This window comes from Talpa europaea, assembly GCF_964194135.1.
Source record: "Talpa europaea genome assembly, chromosome: 5".
Classification (NCBI taxonomy): domain Eukaryota; kingdom Metazoa; phylum Chordata; class Mammalia; order Eulipotyphla; family Talpidae; genus Talpa; species Talpa europaea.
Window position 1 is genome coordinate 117,709,481 of NC_140071.1, and position 19,665 is coordinate 117,729,145.

Below are 19,665 nucleotides of genomic sequence, written 5' to 3' on the forward strand. Positions count from 1 at the left end.
GATTGAAACTACATTTCCAGGTTTTAAATATCCTGCAGTAGTCAAACAAAGGACCTGTTTCAGAATCTTAAAAAAATATTACATAACCCCCCATCCTAATTCCCTTGATTTCTATACTTTCTTAGTCTCAGTGTCATTTTTTTCTTTTGCCTTAACTATTTTAACATCTCCAAACAGAATACACTGTTTGGAAATAGTGCTTTCTTTAAATGCATTTTCTTGTTTGGCTTGGCTTTCTGTTTCTTCACTAAAAAACTAATCTGTAGACTTTTAGCCTCTTTCTATTAGTGGACAGTTTGGCTCCACCTTCACAGATTGCAGAGCCCTTTTATTTTGAGTAATAATCACTATTCATGGCCAGTTTTAATGTTGACATGCTATTTATGGAAACGATATATTTCTATATAAACTATGATGACAAATTATTTTATTCAAATATAAAGCACCTAATGTGGGGCCAGTATTGCACATGCTCTGGTGGTACAATGCTGAACAGAAATGACATGGCCCCTGTCCCTTAGCAAATTTGTATCTGTGTAGGGGAAACAGATGAAACACTGAACAAAGACAAGTAGAAAGTATTTGGACATGAAAAAAATGGTAAATTCTGAAAGATCCTGAAAAAAATCACAGTATCAGAGAGAAATGAGAAAAGAGGATTTATATTACATAGGCATGAAAGTAAATCCCTGCTATGAAGAGAGAACATTTAAATTGAGTCTTAAAGGCAGAGAAGCAATTAACTAAGACTGGAAGAGAAGCTGTAATTGCCAGTGTGAAAAGTTGGAGTCAACACAGTGCGTAGTGCTACCCTAAGAGGGGATCAGGACTTCAAAAGATAACTGTTGGTGCCTAAACTAGGAGACTGAGGCTACCACCTCCAAAATGTTAGTTCATTTGTTTATTCTGTGACATGCATCTGCCACATGGATCAGGCTATTTTGACATTATTAATAACAATTTAACCCTATTCTAAATCCACATGGGAAAACAAAATATAACCAAAGGATACAATGACTAACTGACAAATCAGTATTACAAGATCTGAAAATAATGTATATTCATAAACTCTTTCCTCCCTTTCTTTTCTCTTATGGAAAAAGTCAAAGCATAATCAAAGATTGCACTTCAAATATAGCACTCTGGAAGGTTGTATTAGATATAGCAAATATTTGAAATCACAACTGAAATATTTCACTAATGCATTTCATGCATCCATCCATATAGAAACCCTCAATATCTCATTACTCAGAATCCCTTTGCTAATTGGAGATTCATAGTCAGTATTTGGCTTGCTCATTTTCATTTTTTCTGACTTCCTATGGTAGGAGAATATCCCTTGCAATGCATTCATTCTCTAGATATGTCTATGAAGATAATAAACCATGTAATAATTTCTTTTTAGGCAACTTTTCATATCTGTGTTCTGCTTCATTAGATATTGCTTTTACTGCTTAGAGCTTTCAGGTAATTTTGTTTTTCTCTCTTGATACTCTCAGCTGACACCTCTGTGTGGTCACTGGGTAATGATAATACTCTCCCTTGCCTTTTTCTTGCCTTCTGGCATATAGTACTTTCTCCATAGCCCTGCCATGAATATATTCATACATTTTTGGGTCATTTTTCTGCTCTATTCTTACTACTCCAGACTAAGAAGAATCACTTGTCTATATTTAGGTAAAATCTACCATAACAGTTTAATTTCTCTTCTCTGGAACATTTTAAACCAGCATTGATCATGACTAAAATTTCATTCAGTTTCCTACAGAATAAATGTGATAGCATGATTGATTTGCTATGAACAAGAGAAAAAAACAAACAAACAACTATGTCCTATTTTCATGGTTTATTTTTAATAGCATATATAATTCAGGTCCAGCACCAGCTACATGATTTGTGTGTCTCAGTCCGAGATGAAAATGAAAATTTTTATTCAAAAATTAATTAAGAATTTTAAGAGAGTGAAATTTAAGCATGGGCGGGGATCAGAGGAGCTTTTCTGAGCACAGGGTGTTGTGTAACTGCACAAATGACCTGCCCAACAGCTGACCCTGTGCAGGTCTTTGGGGCAGGTGGCAGTCAAGAATAACTTTGTAAATACATTCATGTTTCAAATGAGTTTTATAATAAAATTTCATGAATATGATTTTTGGAGTTAATAGCACATGTGATAATAAAGTTGACTACTTTTTTTGGAACTCTATAACTGTATTTGGCATAGAGTATTGTGGAAATATGTGATTAAAGAGAAAACTCTTATTTTTAAGTTTATTGTTGATTGTGACTTGCTTGGTTTACTCTGATGGTGCAAGAGCCAGATTGCTTGGGTTCTAAATCCTGACTATCCACTCTAGTGCGGATAATTGCGTGCATTTCTTTACCTTTATGTATGGTGATATATGGAATGACAACAAAGAATTTATTTCATATATTTATCGTGCAAGTTATTATAAGTCTTTAAGAGTTTAAGCAAAGTCTTCTGTTATTTCCAAATTCTTTTAAGTTTTCATTTTTGCCTTCTTGGATGTAGCATTCCAAACTTGGTTTACTCTCTTTCACTTTTGGGATTACAATCCAATATAATATTAGAAATGTTTCATGATATTGTTTGTATAGAATTAAAAATTTGACAGTAATATTTAGTTTATAATGAATGAAATAAGCCATTCATTTATTTTTTCTTATAAGAACATTGAAAGGATTTTTCTTTGAACTTTTCCCCATCGCTATTTAGCTTATTGAAAATAAAAGTTCTAAATAACCTAGTTGATAGTGCAATCCATTTAATTGTTAAGCTAATAAGTTATATAACTTTAGAATCTAATTTAATTCAATCTTAGCATTTCAGGAATTATTAAATTAAGCTTATTATTAAATTAAAGGCAAGCTTGTTTGGAATTAATCCATTGTGATTGATGTATGTTATTTGCTTTTATTTTTGTGTCACTGAAAAATAAATCATTTTATATTAATTGAACTGTTTATAATTATTAACCAGCTATTTATGCTTTATTGAGAAGATACACTAATTTGCGATCTACAGTCTCCACCATCTTGAAAAACTATGTGAGAAACATTTGTTTAAAAATCAAATTTAGGACTATTTTAAGTGGTAACCATACTCTGTTTTTAGTACAGATAATAGATTTATTGTAAACTAGTTCATTTAAGATGGATTTCAAAACACTCAACTCTGAGCATTATACTTTAAACAGAATGTTTCTAATCAGGTGTGGTTTCCGTCTTTTTGCATTTAGAATTGTGAGAACCTAGGAAATAATTGATCAGTACAGCTATTCTTATTGGTTGTGGAAACTGAAAAGAAACCAAAAAACTATATTCCTAAATATCATTTTCTAGCTTGCTGTGTACTTGATCCTTTCTTTCTTGTGACACTCATTATAATATCTGCATTCAATTTCTTTTTTCTTGTATTAGACAGTATTACTGAAGTCTTCACCAACATCTATGTGACCAGCTTTGGCCCCGTTTCAGATACAGATATGGTGAGTTTTTCATTAAATAGTATTTTTACTTTATATAACGGGGAGAGGAATAAACAAGTATTTTTAGCATTAGAGAGTTATGTAATTGTCTCATGCCTCTAGTCTAACCAAATATATGGAAAGTTGTGGATATTAATCTGTATCTGTGGTGTACTTTTCCAGTTTGGGTGTTGAGACTAGCCCTTTATCTTTCATATTCTTTTCTAATTTTTTTATATCTAACTACAGTGTGGTAAACAATTGTTAAAAAAATAATTATATTACTAAGAACCATTTTCTGGAATTCAGTCATATGCTTGAACTTCTATAAGGGAAGTCTATGCAGTTTCAACTGCTTCGTTATGAATGAAAATTTTCTCTTGGCATTGAGGAAGGTGGGTACCTTTTCATTACTATCTACATGCAAACAATGCTAACATTCTGAATGGTTTATGTATAAATCATTCTAAGAAAAATGGAATTATGAGCGATATTTACAGGGTCCTCTTGTATCAAAATGAAGGGAAAAGGAAGGCAGATTTGAAGTTCACAGACAAATGCTCCAAAAATTGGTGTACATAATAATTGGTGACATGGGGAGGGGTTTCTATTACGACAGTAAGAAAGGTGAAGCTGGGGAAAATAAAAGTTGAATTACCAACATTCCAGCATACCACAAACATATACAAACATACAAAACTACTAGGGGAAGATATATTTTAAAATATATATACATTTTGTAAAGAGATACGATTTGGTCTTCCTGATGATCAAGTGGAGTGATTTGCAATCTTGATGCTATTGCTTTGCTGGAAATCAAGATCAGTAAAGAGGGAAAGTTTGAATTTATATTAGTACTGTATAGATGACCAGGTTGAGAAAATACCTTTGACTAACACTCTAAATAGGAAGAAATTTATTATAATGCGGAGAGAAAATACACATATATTATTATCACCCACACATCAGATGGATATAAAGTTAGCTAATTCATGTCTTACAGAAGTAATTTGTTAACCAGGAAGTAGGTAAAGAATAAAGTTAATTACATTTTTAGTAACTTAGCTGATATACTTCTTCCTATGCAATGCACTTGCTCACTAACAAGACCTAAATCCCTAAGTCCTCCTGCTCAAGTCGGTGATGTAGATTTATCTTGCCATTAGCTTGCAAGGAAAAGGCAGCATGGCAAAAAGAATTAAGAACCAAAAGTACAAACAGACACACACAGAGCATATGTACACATACACAAGCTGCTGTCTCAGAATCATTAGACAGTATTATTGTTCAAAGAAAGTTGCAGATCTAAATTATAATTAAAGATTCTAATTATAATTTCTAGAATTAAGTTAAAATCTTTTATTTCAACATTTAAAAAATTCATGAGTAAGAATATAATTAAACTTTTGAATGTATCGTAGCTGACAAGTGACAAAAGTAGGCATGTGCATTTCAGTAAATTTTAACTCAGTCCTTTTTTCTTTTCTTCTTGGTTTCTATATAGGATGTCCTTTCCCGTACTAGTAAACAGTTTCATTGTGTATGCATATTCTCCAGTCATAAGTGATATATAGCTATAAATGCTACACTTAAACCTAGACTAAGAACTTCATTTTAAATTGTTACCTTTTGCAGTGCTAAATGTTAGAATGAGGACTTGAACAATGGAATTTTTTCATTTTTCTCAAGATTTTTTATCCAGAAATGATTATTACACTATACAGAAGAAGGAAGTTAGTGAGTCGTGATAAATATGATCAAAAATTGATCACATTTACCTTCTTGGTTAGTACTTTTCTTACGTCTGTGAACACAGAGACTGCATTCTCTCTTAGATTTTCCATAATTTATTGAAATATTACATATTTCAGTTAGGGATGTTTAAAGAGTCCTAAATTTTCTTTATTTGATTAAAAATCATAGACTTACCATTAATCCTTATGAGATGTTGGCATTTGTAAATATAGCTTATAATGAAATCTGCTACAAACGTGGCAAATACTAACATTAAAAGTAACAACTATGAGCATCTTTCAAAATGAAGAGAGATTTCTTTTTCTGAGTTAGAATGCGCTCTGATCCTTAACAGCAAAAGTCAAAGGCCTCTGCCTTTGATCAGATTCAATGAGGGGGCAATAGTAAGATATGTGTATTACTTGCAGCCTCTGTCAAGATCGAATTCCATACATTGTAGGTGGTGTAATTCAGGATTAACCTGTAGGTTTTATCCACAGTAAAACCTTACCTAGAGTGTAGAGTAACATTTCCAGAAAAGAGAACAGATAAAGGTAGTTTAACTCTTATCACCCTTACTGTGGAGAGGAGAGTTGTAAAAACTTAGTATTATTTCTTGTCATAGCTCTCTTGACAGAGAGAGATATGTACATTCCCTGCTACCCCCCATTCTTTCCTATAAGCAAAATAACAAACAACTATAATTTCTGGACATGAAGTGATCTTTAAAATAAAAATTGCAGAGCTTACATGGGGAAACCACCTTGCAAGGATAGAAACTGTCTTTTGGGGAAAGCCATAAAGAATTTGTCTGCTTTGATTAAGAGTAGTAGGAATTATCCATTGGTGTTACCCCCGTACATTTGCACATAGGTTGTTGGCTTATACAGGTCTCAGATCCCATGATGAGGATTTTCCCAAGGGTTTCTCACAGTACTGGGATAATGCAATTTTCATGCCAGTGCAGGAAAACATTGAAAATGTAAGGAGATAACAACATTAGGATACATTATGGCAAAGCCAAGAAAAGGATTTAAATGTGTCATTAGATAAAGAACAAGGAGATATTTGCTGATCGTGGTAAAAGCAGACAGATTGCAGTGGGTTGAAGCATGTGGGAGGTGCGGAAATGGAGAAAGAGTAGAGGCAACATTTTTAAGCAGCATGGTTAAAGAGAGGAGGCGAGACAGAGGGCAGAAGCTCTAAGGCTTTATAACTATCAGTGAGACTTTTATTTTTAAAGATTGCATTGAACTTCTCACTGTTCTCAAACATGCCATTATCTTTAACAACTCGCTGGCCTTGCAAATGTTTTTCTCTGTTCTTGTTATGCTTTCGTCCTTCCTTGCCAACTAGAGATATTTTATTTATTCAAGACCAAGCTCAAATTTCATCTCTTCTGATGTCTTTCTGGGCTACTCCAAGTAGAGTCAGCGACTCTTGTCCTTGTGTTCCACCAGATGGTGTTCACACATTTTTATGACTTTGCACACTGGATTTTAAAAACCTTTACATGTCTTTCTTCTTTACCGCAGTCTGAACTACTAGATGGCATGAGTTGTGTTTGTCCATTTCAACAAGATTTACTAAGTACCTACACTGTGTCTGTCATAGTGTTGGGAGCTGAAATATTGATGTATAGCCAGAGCTTGTCTTCAAATAATTTACAATGTACTAGGAGGGAGTTAAGAGAAATCATCAATTTTTAAAAGTGTGATTATTCTTTTATCAAGTATTGATCAATTAATATGGTAGCAGAGGGTCTGTGAGTAAAGGATCCTTTTATCTGAGAATGTTTCTAGAAAAGGAAGATTACTGAGGAGGACAAATAAGAATTGGCCAGCTAGACAAGTAACAGTGTTTTAGCACAAATTGGTAAAATGCATTGAGTTTAATAAGATATAAAATTCAGTAGCAATGGATCCTAGAACACTCTTAAGATGTTTGGGGGGGACATGAAGCTAGAGAAGAACTCGAAAGAATTCATGGTCTTCAGCAATTCCACTCCTAGGGATCTACCCAGAGGACACAAAAACATTGATTCAAAAGAATACCGGTACCCCTATGTTTATTGCAGCACTATTTACAATAGGTAAAACCTGGAAACTACCCAAATGCCCTAAAATAGATGACTGGTATAGATGTGGTATAAATACACAATGGAATACTATTTAGCAGTCAAAAAGATAAACTCATGCCATTTGCACCAACATGGATGGAGCTAGAAGGAATTATGCTCAGTGAAATAAGTTAGAAGGAAAAGAAAAATATCAGATGATTTCACTTATAGGAGGAATATAGGGAAATAAGACATTGGGGAAAAATAATAACTATATAAAACACAACACAACAAAACAAAAACAAACACAATTATAAACCAGAGACATCTTGCAGGGGAGGGGAAGGGAAATGGATTGGAAGGAGGGAGAGAGGAGCACAGGGGACTGTGGTGATGGCACATGAGTGATTTTGTGTGGTGGAAAGTCTATGGGGTCTACACCTGAGAAAAGAAAAAAAAAACATTGTTTAAAAATGAACAATGATCTAAAATGGGGGGGCTGCAATTGTATGGGGAATATAACAATAAAATTTATTAAAAAAACAAAAAAAAAACAAAAACAAAAGATTTATTTATTTATTTATACAAGCACTGGGTACAGTCAGAAGCGCAGGAGGGTGAGATAATTTACCAGATCCAGGGCAGGGAGCAGAACAGGCAGAAGGACTGAAAACATTGCTGAGGGGAGCAGTGGGCGGCAGGAGAGGTCTGCGCGAGAAAAAAAAAATAATAATAAATAAATAAATAGAATTCAAGGGTCTTATAACCAGTTGCCACTACCACCCCCACCAAACCATAAAACTTCCCTATCCGAAATTTTAAAATGCAATAGACCTTTGTTGCTGGAAAAGGTATTATTGCATGACTTTTTAATGTGTTGTTATATAAAATGTAACTATTATACAGAATGAAGGCCTACCATGATGAGTTTAATATAACTATCCTGACACACACATACAAGCAGACATTTCACACCTGTGAATATAAAGATCAGGTATGCACACAGGTGATTGTTTGCCATAAGGTATCCGAGATTATCTGCCTCTGCTGATGCTTTTCTTCTTTGTACCTTTAGCATAGTTGTTGCCAGTATCTTGTTACTACTTTTAAGTAACAATGTCAGGTTTTCTTTTTCATTACTGACTAGTTTTTTGTGTCCTATATTCCAGGCAGCTTGTTAGACTCTAGTGATACAGTGCTGAAGAAGATGGTTCTACTCCAGTTCTCAGTGTGGAGTAAAAGTTGGCCAAATATAGGGGCTGGTAAGAAAGAGACACTGCCATAGAGATTAGTGAGTTTGGGAAGTAAGATGGAACACGGTCCATCAGAGGCCCTGCAGTCTCTAGACTGCTCCAAGAAGTGTGTGTGTGTGTGTGTGTGTGTGTGTGTGTGTGTGGAGGATTGCTGAATAGGGTGACAGACAGTGAGGGAGGAGAGATCATGTAGATCGTGGAGACTATGAGAAAATATTGGGACGTCATCCTAAGGGCTTTACAAACTCAACTGGACAAACTCACTTAAACTTCATTCTTTGGATTTCCTTTTCCCACATCATGACTATATCTGGTTACATTCTGCAGTTTTCTGTTCACCTTAAAATATCCAAGAGGCCAGTCCAGTCCAGTGTAAACATCAATATCTTGTGCCATTTAGATCATCTCTTTTTTCTTATCCATGTTGACAGCTAGGAGATATTTGGTGGTGGAGAGGTGACGGTGTATTCTTCCTTTTCTCTGTCTGGGTCTTTCAGATTTGGGACATGGAAAAGGGAGATTACAAAAAAAGGAGGGAAATATGTTTTTATTTAGCTCATTATCTTCGTAGTTCCTTCTTGGTAAATGATGCCGTTGTGAGATTGGTCAATCAGTTAAGGCTCTCTCATGTGGGGTCACATTGTGATTTCTTTTCAGGAACCTATTTATTGTCAAACACAGCGTTTATTCCCCATGGGCCTCTTGTGGAATCCTACTCCACCCTGGTCCCTGACGTTTTACTTCATGATTTTTTGCAACTAGATGTTCCTTTCTTATCAGGGTATCCTCTGTTGAGTATGGAAAATAAGGGGGAGGGATAGTTTAAAGGTGATTTATGCTAAGCTGCCTTCACTGATACTCAAATAGTTCCCAAAACCTTTATATGTATATTTTCTTACTCCATCCTTATAAGAGTTCAGGCAGTGGATTGGATTATGTTCTCCATTTTATAGATAAATCCACTGGAAAAAGGATGAAATAATCTGCTCAAGGTCAGGTACCCTGCTCTACCTGACGTAAGGGCCCACATTTGTAACTTATTTCATAGCATGCAGTTTATTATTGTTGTTGTTAACCTTTGACCCTATGTTTAAGTCAATTTTAAATGTGGAAAGAATTTGACAGACATTTGAAAACTCCAAACCTTCCATAATCCAAGATTAGTGCCTTTTATTTGTCTACAGAAGAAAATTTCACTCTTGATATCCTGCCTCAGAGAATCATTTTTATGTATGATCTAACAGGAAAAAGCACGGTGTTGGGAAGCATAATAAAATTTTTATTTTGGCTCTATACTCTTTCTCCTTTTTTAAAATAACAATGACATCTGAAGTATTCTTCACCTGTAAAATGGAGATTTTTTGCATATTTAATAAGGTTATTATGAATTCTTAACGCCAAGCTATATCAAGTGTATTGCTATAAATATATTATAGCTATTACTTTGAATAATTTGATTATTATACAGCTTAATCTACTATAAAATCTGAATCTTATCCATTTCTACTCTGTCCAACTTGCCCGTTCCCTCCTTGCAAAGAGAAAGTCCAGAAATCTTACCTGCACAGTGGTCAGAACATGCTGTCCCTTTGTGAGCTTCTTTGTGTAACAGAATTTTATGATCTTGTACTAATTGGATTTATTGGCACTCTGCTGATATGTTTTTAAGCTTTTTGCATTTTTTGCAATGCTAATATTGGGCTAAATTTGTTTTTCATGCCCCTTTGAGTACCAGATGAAAGTGTTTGCACTTACCCATTCTTGTATAGTTTAAGGGTGTTGCTTCTTTAATTGCTACATACCTGCTTCATAAACCACAATTTTCTTTGTGATAGAGGAAACACACTGATTAGAACTTACTCAGAAGAGACTGTTTTATTAGCAAAAAGGATATAGTGAAATAAATTTTGGCAGTTTAAAATGCATTTAGTAAATCAAAGCAAGTGAGAAATTACTCCTAGGGCAGTTCTGCAATTTAGTTATGTTTTACCAAGTAGATATAATTCTTCAGAAATTGACTATAAGCATTGACTCTTAATTAATGAACCAGGCACTAAAAAAAATGCTGTTTTCACTAAGTTAATGTGTCCTTGAAATCATGTTTATACAATAAATTGTGCAATAGAGAGTGATTTCCTTGTTTGGAATGTAAATTATGGAAATAATATTTAGTGATAGTGAAAACGTGGAACTGGGAACTGCATCCTTGCCTGCCCCAAAGAAGTTTGGGAGCAGGAAGTTGAATGAATTTATTTATAATTTCATCCGTAAGAAGGATAAGTTGGCTTGAATTTCCTGTAAACAATTTATCAAATCTTGAAGTGTGTAGAGGTTTCAATTCTTCAGTCTCCCCCAATAGTTAGTCCATGTCTTCTGTATGTAGCCATAGAATAGTTGCACACTGATAGGTTCTTATGACCTCTTTGTTTCTTTATAAATTTGTCCTCAGTTGCTTGTGAATTCTCTGAGGAACTTGGTATATTATCTTGTTTTTGTTTATTTATTTATTTTTTTAGAATCTTGATTCATGGGTGTAAGTCTTAAATTTGTGTAAGGAAGTTGCCTTTTTTGTACTTCTCTAGTAATTTTATTTTAACACACAAATCAGGTGTTACTTTATTAATATATTCACTTTGTAAGCTTGAAGGAAATTTAAGGAGTCTTTCAAGAATGTCTTTTCAAATATTGAAACTGCATTATATATGTGTTTAAGGGAATCACATGAAAATAATTTGTTTGGAAATCTTTTTGTACTTAGTGGTTATGCAATTAATTTATTCATTGGAAATGATTGCTTTCCCTGCTGTTTTAACATAAAAAACAAAATCAAAGAAACAATGAATCAAGGCCATATTTATGTATAAATCCATACCTATATATTTTATGCAAAATATATTAAGATGTTATAAAATAAGCACAAAAATTGGAATGAAAAAATTTGAAATGCATATTACTTTCAGCATTAATTATGATGTTTATTAATGAAGTTTTTTATCCCCACTTCAGATTGCTATTCATAATATTATGTCAATTAATATGTTTAAATATCCTCTTTATTATTATTATAATTTTTTAAGATTTATTTTTATTTATGCACGAATTGGGGTACAGGCCAGAGGCACCGGAGGGTAAGAGAATTCACCAGAGACAGAGCAGGGAGCAGAACAGACAGAGGAACCGAAAGCACTGCTGAGGGTAGCAGCAGGCGAGATAGGAGAGGTCTGCCATGCCATGTGGGAATCTCCCTGGCCAGCCAAGAATCGAACCTGCACTGCAGAGGCTGCGGACAGCTCCCCAGCGCTGCGGTCAATCCGCTGTGTCACCAGGGAGGCCCTTTATTTCATTTCTAAAGAACTTTTTAAATACCTTGTAAGATCTGATTCTAAATTTATGTTATTTTAGTACTTATCTAATGATTGTTATATGTCAAAAGATATGTTTATTTAAATTTAAGAAGCGTGTCGATGGCTATTGGTTACTGAACTGTCATACTAAGTTTTTAAAACACATCCATCAATTTTATTCTCTCTGCTCTACTGTCAGTCATCATTTCCACCATTTTCATACTCTGTTAATGGATCAGCTCATTGCAATCTGGCTTCTACCCTCTCCACTTCTCAGCTTTTGAGTTCTTTCAGCACTATTGACATTTTTATTGCTTCTAAAGTTTTATTTTTATTTGTTTGATACTTTTCTCTCCTTCTGCTCTCTAGGGTGTATATGTGTTCTTTTATGCATCCCCTTCCCCAATTTCCTACTCCTTTCCTTACTTGTTTTTATCAGTTAATCATGAACTAACCCTTATATATTTATCACTTTATATATTTAGCACCCTTATATATTTATTTATATATTTATTATATATTTATCACTTCTAGAATAATACAGTCCAGGAGTATGTCCCATATATTAGTAAGCACAATAAAGGCAAATGAAATGAATTCAAAGATGAAATGGTCAGATTCAATAGGAAAAAAATCTCAGGATATTTTCAATAAATTGCAAAGAATTGGTATTTTCAGAGCATAGTCTAAACATTAAATATCATTGACAAAAATATAAATAAACCAATAAATTTAGAGTAATATTAAATATCAATGACAAAAATATAAACAAATCAATAAATTTGGAACAGAAATATACTTCACCATATATCCTACATAAAGAAAAAGAAGTCATAATGGAAATTATAAAACATTTTCAATTGGAGGGCCTCCCTGGTGGTTTAGGCATTTGAGCACCGCACCGTGAGGCTGTCCACAGCCTCTGCAGTGTGAGTTCCATCCCGGCTGGCTGGCAAGAATCCCACATGATGAAGCAGACCTCTCCTGTCTTGCCCGCTGCTCCCTTCAGCAGTGTATTTCTTCAGTCTGCCTGTTCTGTTCCCTGTTCTCTGGTGAATCCTCTCAACCTCCCATGCATCTTGGCCTGTACCCCAGTTCTTATATGGTAATAAATCTTATAAAAAAAAGAAGCTTAAAAACAAAACAAAACAAAACATTTTCAATTGGATACTGATGAAATGCTATTAATTGTAATTATTATATAAATTTAGAAGCTGACTTTGGAATTGATAAAAACATAAACAATAGAAAATAATAGAAATTTCAGAAACAGATCCCTATTTACATGAACTCTAGATATGTGAGTAATAATATTTCGTATTTGTGGGGAAAGATGAACTAGTGAATAAATGATACCATAAACTTATTTTGTCAAGTGAAGTTAAATTTTTATCTCATATGGTACATAGTAAGCCCAGGAACTAAATGTTAAAATCAGAACTTCTAAATTTTTTAAGAAATATACATGAATTTATTTATAATTATGTATGTATCTATGATCTTCATGACAGTTCTTACCAAGAACTTTATTTAAGAAAGTATTAGTATGTAGAAACTTTCTATAATTCAGTATAATTCAATAAAAAGAACATGTATGTAAAGTCCTGTAATTCAGTATAAGGACTTTATATAATTCAGTTAAAAAGACAGCAAACCTTAGGAAACTAAGCACATGAAATGAACAATTTATAGAAATGGAAATTAGGTATATGAAACATTAGAGTAACATTAAATATCAATGACAACATTAAATATCAATGGTAAGACTATGGACCTTTTGGTACCAATCATAATGACTGAAATGAAATATTTTATCTATCCCAAAGTTTAGAGAAATTACAAAGTTCATATACTGCTAACTGAAATATAAATGTAGACTCATTTTGGGACTTCAGTTTGATACTGTCTTGTTATTTTGAAGATGCACATACAATAAATTTCCTCTAATACTGTTGGTTTTCTCAAGCCACAATAGGTATCCTGTAGACCATGGGTCAAAACCTGCCAGCTGTCTATTATTTTAAACAAAGTTTTATTAGAACATAGCCACTTTCAATAACAGAATAGTTATGATTCTGTCCTTAAGTCCTGCAAAGCCTAAACTGTTTACTAACTGCCCCTTATTGAAAAGGTTTGCTGACCTTTGATCTAAACTAATTCTTATAATCTTTCACTACAAGCAATAGCTTCTGAAACAGATAAAAATATACCATAATTTACAAAAATGGAAAAAATTGAATTTTTTGATTTGATTATGAAATTTTCCTCTAAGATTTAAGAGCGTATCCCAGAGTCACTGTTCATTTCTGACCTATATGCCATTAACTATAGTTGCTACTCACCATCTTCATCCATTCCATTTTTGAGAGAACACTAAGAATCATTTATTCTCTTAAATATGATTTCTAGAAATGATTATTATATTTCATGTGTATATGATCATTTTAATCTACCCTATTGAACAACATAGACAATTATGTGGCATTTGTATTCAAACATGTGATGACTATGGTTTTGTGCTCAAAGGACAGTTTCTGAATTTTCACCCACGGTGTATTGAGTTATTTATTACTCACTAGAGTTATTTATCATGTGAGTGCTTGCACAAGCATACATTGACAAAATATCTGGTAGACTCTGTTAATTGCAAATATGGGCTGTGTACATCATCTAAAATGTGTACGTTGTCTAATCTTAAGAAAGATAGGGAAAGAAAGGAAGGAAGAGAAAATGAGAGAAGAAAGAGAGAGGGAAGGTGAAGGGAGGGGAGACCTAGCTAACTAAAGTACTGAAGAATGATAATGAAGAATTGATCACTAACTGGTCTGTATGAATAATTAAAAGTACGTTTCAACCACAGGGAGTTTACTTGCAAAATATTTACATTTTCATCATTCTAATAACTTTTCAAATATTTTTATTACAACTAATTTCACAAAATAAACTGTATTAAAATCATCATTCCTTAATACATTCTTGCTAACAATATGACATCTCAACATTTGAGAGGGATTATAAAAGAATAATGCTATTCTACAGTTTCTTGGCAGCAGGGGATGATGACTCATACAGATGTGACACTGTGTTTGATAGTTGTTTCCCTTCCCTATTCTCCTCTTCCCTCCCCCCACCTAGTCAGCCTTTCATTTTTCCGTGAGATAAACTACTTACAACAATCCACCCAGTTCTTGTGGAAGCATACCCTGTTCTCTAAGCAGTTCTAAAACATACGATGCAGTTAAGCAACTTTACTGAAATTTTGTTCAACTGAAAAGGGTCAAATAAATTTATTCTTTTTCTTTTCAGAAGAATATGTAGCTAATAGTGTTTTTTGAATCTCATAAGTAGAAATTGTTTTTGATAAAGATTTTTTTGATTCATACTTCTTTCATTGTAGCTCTCTCTTTAAAAGTATATTATTCCATATGATATTTTTTTATATCTGTGCAATTTTAATGAACATTTTTACAGGTATACTTATGGCACTCCTTTTTTGTTTTATGCATTTTTTACATCCATATGAAATTTTATAATGTCCTTGTATCTAAAACATTTATTATTTTAATCCTATTTAATATTTTAGGAATATACAATTGATGTTTTCTTTCGACAAAAATGGAAAGATGAGCGGCTAAAGTTTAAAGGTCCAATGAACATTCTTCGACTCAATAATTTAATGGCTAGCAAAATCTGGACTCCAGATACCTTCTTTCACAATGGGAAAAAATCTGTAGCTCATAATATGACAATGCCAAACAAGCTTCTTCGAATTCAGGATGATGGGACTTTGCTGTACACAATGAGGTATGTTTTTAGTTTTGTTATGTTGTGTTTGAATACTAAGAAATAAAAAAAAAACTAGCCACCTAGTTGTCAAATATAAGTACAGTTGAATATTTTCATAACAGATTATTGAAGTACCCATAGTATGTTTCACATGTATTGGGCTATTTGAAAAATTAGATAAATAGTATTTATGAGTTTGTGTCCCCTCTTAGTGTGTTAAAACTTAGAATTGCCTTACCTATAGGAATTGATTTTCAACTATACTTCATACTACATTTTAATTAAGCATAGCTTTAATAGTGTGTCTCAAAATTTTCTTTATGCCAGCATGTAGTTTCATTTTTAATATCTCATCAGATAGCCTATCAAAATTTAAAGAAATATTCAAACAGACTTTTATTTTAATATTTTTATCTTCCTTATGAAGTTATTCTGAAGAAAAATATATTTAATTCAGAGAGGTAGCTTTTATTTAATAAGACTTATAAGTAAATTGGATACCATAAGCATCTATATTGGATAAGATTAGATGTTGCCATTTTATAAATTAAAAATTGTCATGTAGCATCAATTTTATGATTCAGCCCTAAAAGTTATCTGAAGAAAGATACTGTTGTTGACTCTAACAGCATTCTGTTTTAACTGTTTCCATGAGTTAATATCTTAAAATAAGTTTTGTTCATATTTAAAACAAGGAAAATAATCACTAATCTAATAAATGATGTATAATCTAAAATTTAAATGTTTAATGAAAAATTTAATGCATGGATTAATTTCATCAACACTTTCTAAAAACAAATATATATTCCAGGCTTTTTATGTATTATCATTTCATATGAAATGTTAAGTGGTGGATTTCAGTTCTAAGTCCTGATCTTCAGAGAAAAATCTCTCAAGGACTCATAACTAAATTGCCTTAAAAATGGACCATTGCCTTAAAAATGGAGCTTAGCTTTTTTCCAGCTTCTTCCTCTGAATCTTATAATATGGATATAGAACCCCTGTTGATTTTACACTTTGTTCATTCCTGTAGACTGAAACAATGATCAGAAATGTTAAGTGTAAATAAAATATAGGGAAGGAACACAAAGTTTTAGAAAATACTGCTTAGGCTTCTACTTAAATACTCTTCTAAGTTTTTAAACTAATTAAATTGTTAATCACATTTGGTTTGAAGAATTTGAATTAATTAAATTGTTAATCACATTTGTTTTGCTCATCATAAGAATACTTCTGTAAGTTCAATGTACTTCCTGTTTATCTACTTTGCCTTTGTGTGAAATGAAAGCATTGACAACTTTATAACAAATTTGCTATGACTGCTTTTTATTGTGATCATATGGATAAAAGAAAAAATATTTACTTAATATTATACATCGTGTCCATAATTTAGCCAATAGTCTAGCCTCAACAAGATATTTCTAAAAGATACTTGTTTGTGTCTATATCAATATTTGTATCTATATAGATTTCTATATTTATAATCACACTGAATGCTAGAATCATTCACAATTTACCTATTTTTGAAGGGAGCTCCTGTGAGCCACTATTGAATCACAAGACTGATTTTGCTGTATGGTTGTTGATGAGTTGATGGGGAAGATGACATTCTTTTAACAATGAAGATTTTTTTCATTTTCTCTCTAAGATTTCAAATATAGGAATAGCAAGGTTAATAGGAAAATAACCCCTTTAAAAACGCTTTACTTCTTAACAACAGAGTAAAAATGGCGAATAAATTATATTTATAAATAATATTTTACTTGAGCTCAGATTTTGTGTATGTTAATGACTTCTGAAGGATCATCTAAATTAAATGTGAAGGAACAAAAGCATGTTTAATTGTGAATTAGCTTAATGAGATGCTGTAATGTAGGTCCTATCTCATCATTAATTTTGTTGACAACTGTAAGGAGTGATTTATCTTGACCTGCCAATTTATTTAAACAAAGAGTGGAATTTTGACTTTTAGGCTTACAGTTCAAGCTGAATGTCCAATGCACTTGGAGGATTTTCCAATGGATGCTCATTCATGTCCTCTGAAATTTGGCAGCTGTAAGTATGGGGATGATACATTTTGAGTCAGTCATATCAGGAATAGCCAGAGCACTCCTTGATTTTATAGTTCCCTCTTGTATTATAGAATGCCCAATAAGATACCTGGAGTAAAAGACATACTGATTTCTCTCAAGGAAATAATTGGCTAGTCCTATTTTATTCTCATAATCATTATGTTTTAATCTAAGGTGTTAAAATTGTCACTGCTAATAATTTTTTTCTGAATTTTTACACTGAATTTTACTGCTAATAAATAGCATCATGCATCTTTTCATGTGTGTAAATTTAAATCAGGATCTCCTTAAAGATCAGGACTATATCAGTTACCTTTTTTCCAAGTGTTAGTGCATTAAAAATGAAAATAAGTATTTCATGCTTTTCAAATGAATTGTAAGGGATAAATTCTATTGTTTGTTAAAGTAGCAACCATTCCATTACTAGTGGGCAAGGAAGCTGGATTGTATGGACTTTTAAAATTTCCTAAAATAAATTTGAAGGCAATGATTTAGCTTGGTTGCTACACCCAGGCACCATTTTTGAACGTAAACTATATCAGAAAAGTCTGGGTGCATTTAGTTATTCCTTAAGTCATTGAGGTTATATCTTGTGTGTCAAGCAGAAGCATCCACTTGCCCAAAATAATTGAAAAGAGGGAAGGTCAGGTCATCGCCCTTGGCCCATGAGCGTTCAGGGAGGTTCAGGATATGTTCATGGACACACTCAGCGGCGTGTCTTGTGCGAGCATGTGCAATCGCCTGACCTTTCCAGAAACCTTGCTCTTTTTGGCAACCCTGTTTTTGTCCTTTCTGAACAGCTTTTGGCTTTTCATTCTCTTTAATAGAAAGGCAGTTCTCTCACCTGATTAAAAATGTTTGACTGAACAGTGTGCCTTCTTCCCACAGACTGTATCAAGTGAAAGAAAAGGGAAGAATGATGACTAATATGAATGCAAAACCCCCTAATTATTTTGATGACCATAGTTTGATGGAATGAGGAGTTCAATCTTGTTGTTTGTTCTGTTCATTCTTATAAAAGGTGTCAGCTCTCGATTTTCTTTGAGAATCTCTTCTTTGTTTAACTACAAAGCTTTCTTTTATTGTCATGGAAACCATCTCTTCAATCCTGGCATTTCTTCCAAAATTATTTAAGATAGTCAATCATGTTATACAACATAAACATGATGCTGAAAAAACTACAGCAGATGCAGCAGAGAAAAACTCATTTGCATTGCATAAGTGGCATTAAAGAGAAAATTGAAAAGCCTTGATACCAAAGAAAGGATTCGTTCAAGATGCAGTAACAGCGTAAAAAGGAAAAGCATTTTTTCATTGGATCAGTTAGTGCCATTAAGATGCTAAATATAATGTGGTGTTTCAATTCTGAATAAGAAATAAATACACCTGAAAAAATTTTAAATGAAATTTAAAAACTCCCCATAGTTTATTTGCAGAGCAGTAGAATATTGTGTGCTAGTGAATATAATTTTCTGTTTCTGACATGACATGGGCAACACACAGTTCATTCTTGGGCATTCTCTGTTTGAACAATCAATCATCTTTTAATTTAGATTTCTTTATGTTCATTTTCTGACACATTGAATGCACAATTTGTATATTCCTGTATTTATCTTTGCCAATAGCAGGTGTTAGCTGCAACTGTGTGGAGAGTAGCAAAGAAGAATAGACTAACAATTCAACCCAAACCTTAGAATGCTACACAATCTTGGTAGAAGCAGCCATGACTTTTTTCCTTTAGTCATTTACTTCTTTCAGGCTTAGAGGCTCTCATATTTCTGCCCCCCAAATTTATGGAATTTATGGAACTTTATCATTGTCTCCAATTGGAAGCATCTTTTCTATAAGTTTTAAATCCAGTTTTGTTTTATTTCTGATGTCTGACATCTTTATATATTTTCTTACTCCTTCACTGAAAAGTTTCCTTATGGG

At 33.0% G+C, this 19,665-nt stretch overlaps 1 protein-coding gene across 1 annotated transcript in view; it reads left to right on the top strand.

Moving 5' to 3' along the window:
• Positions 1-19,665, top strand: part of GABRA2 (gamma-aminobutyric acid type A receptor subunit alpha2) — a gene marked incomplete at both ends in the record, with an annotated part of 108,944 nt that overhangs the window by 50,002 nt on the left and 39,277 nt on the right. Inside the window, 3 exons of the mRNA XM_084233493.1 lie at positions 3,439-3,506; positions 15,459-15,679; positions 17,634-17,716. Coding sequence (XP_084089619.1) covers positions 3,439-3,506; positions 15,459-15,679; positions 17,634-17,716 — 372 coding nt within the window. The remainder of the gene's footprint in view (positions 1-3,438; positions 3,507-15,458; positions 15,680-17,633; positions 17,717-19,665) is intronic.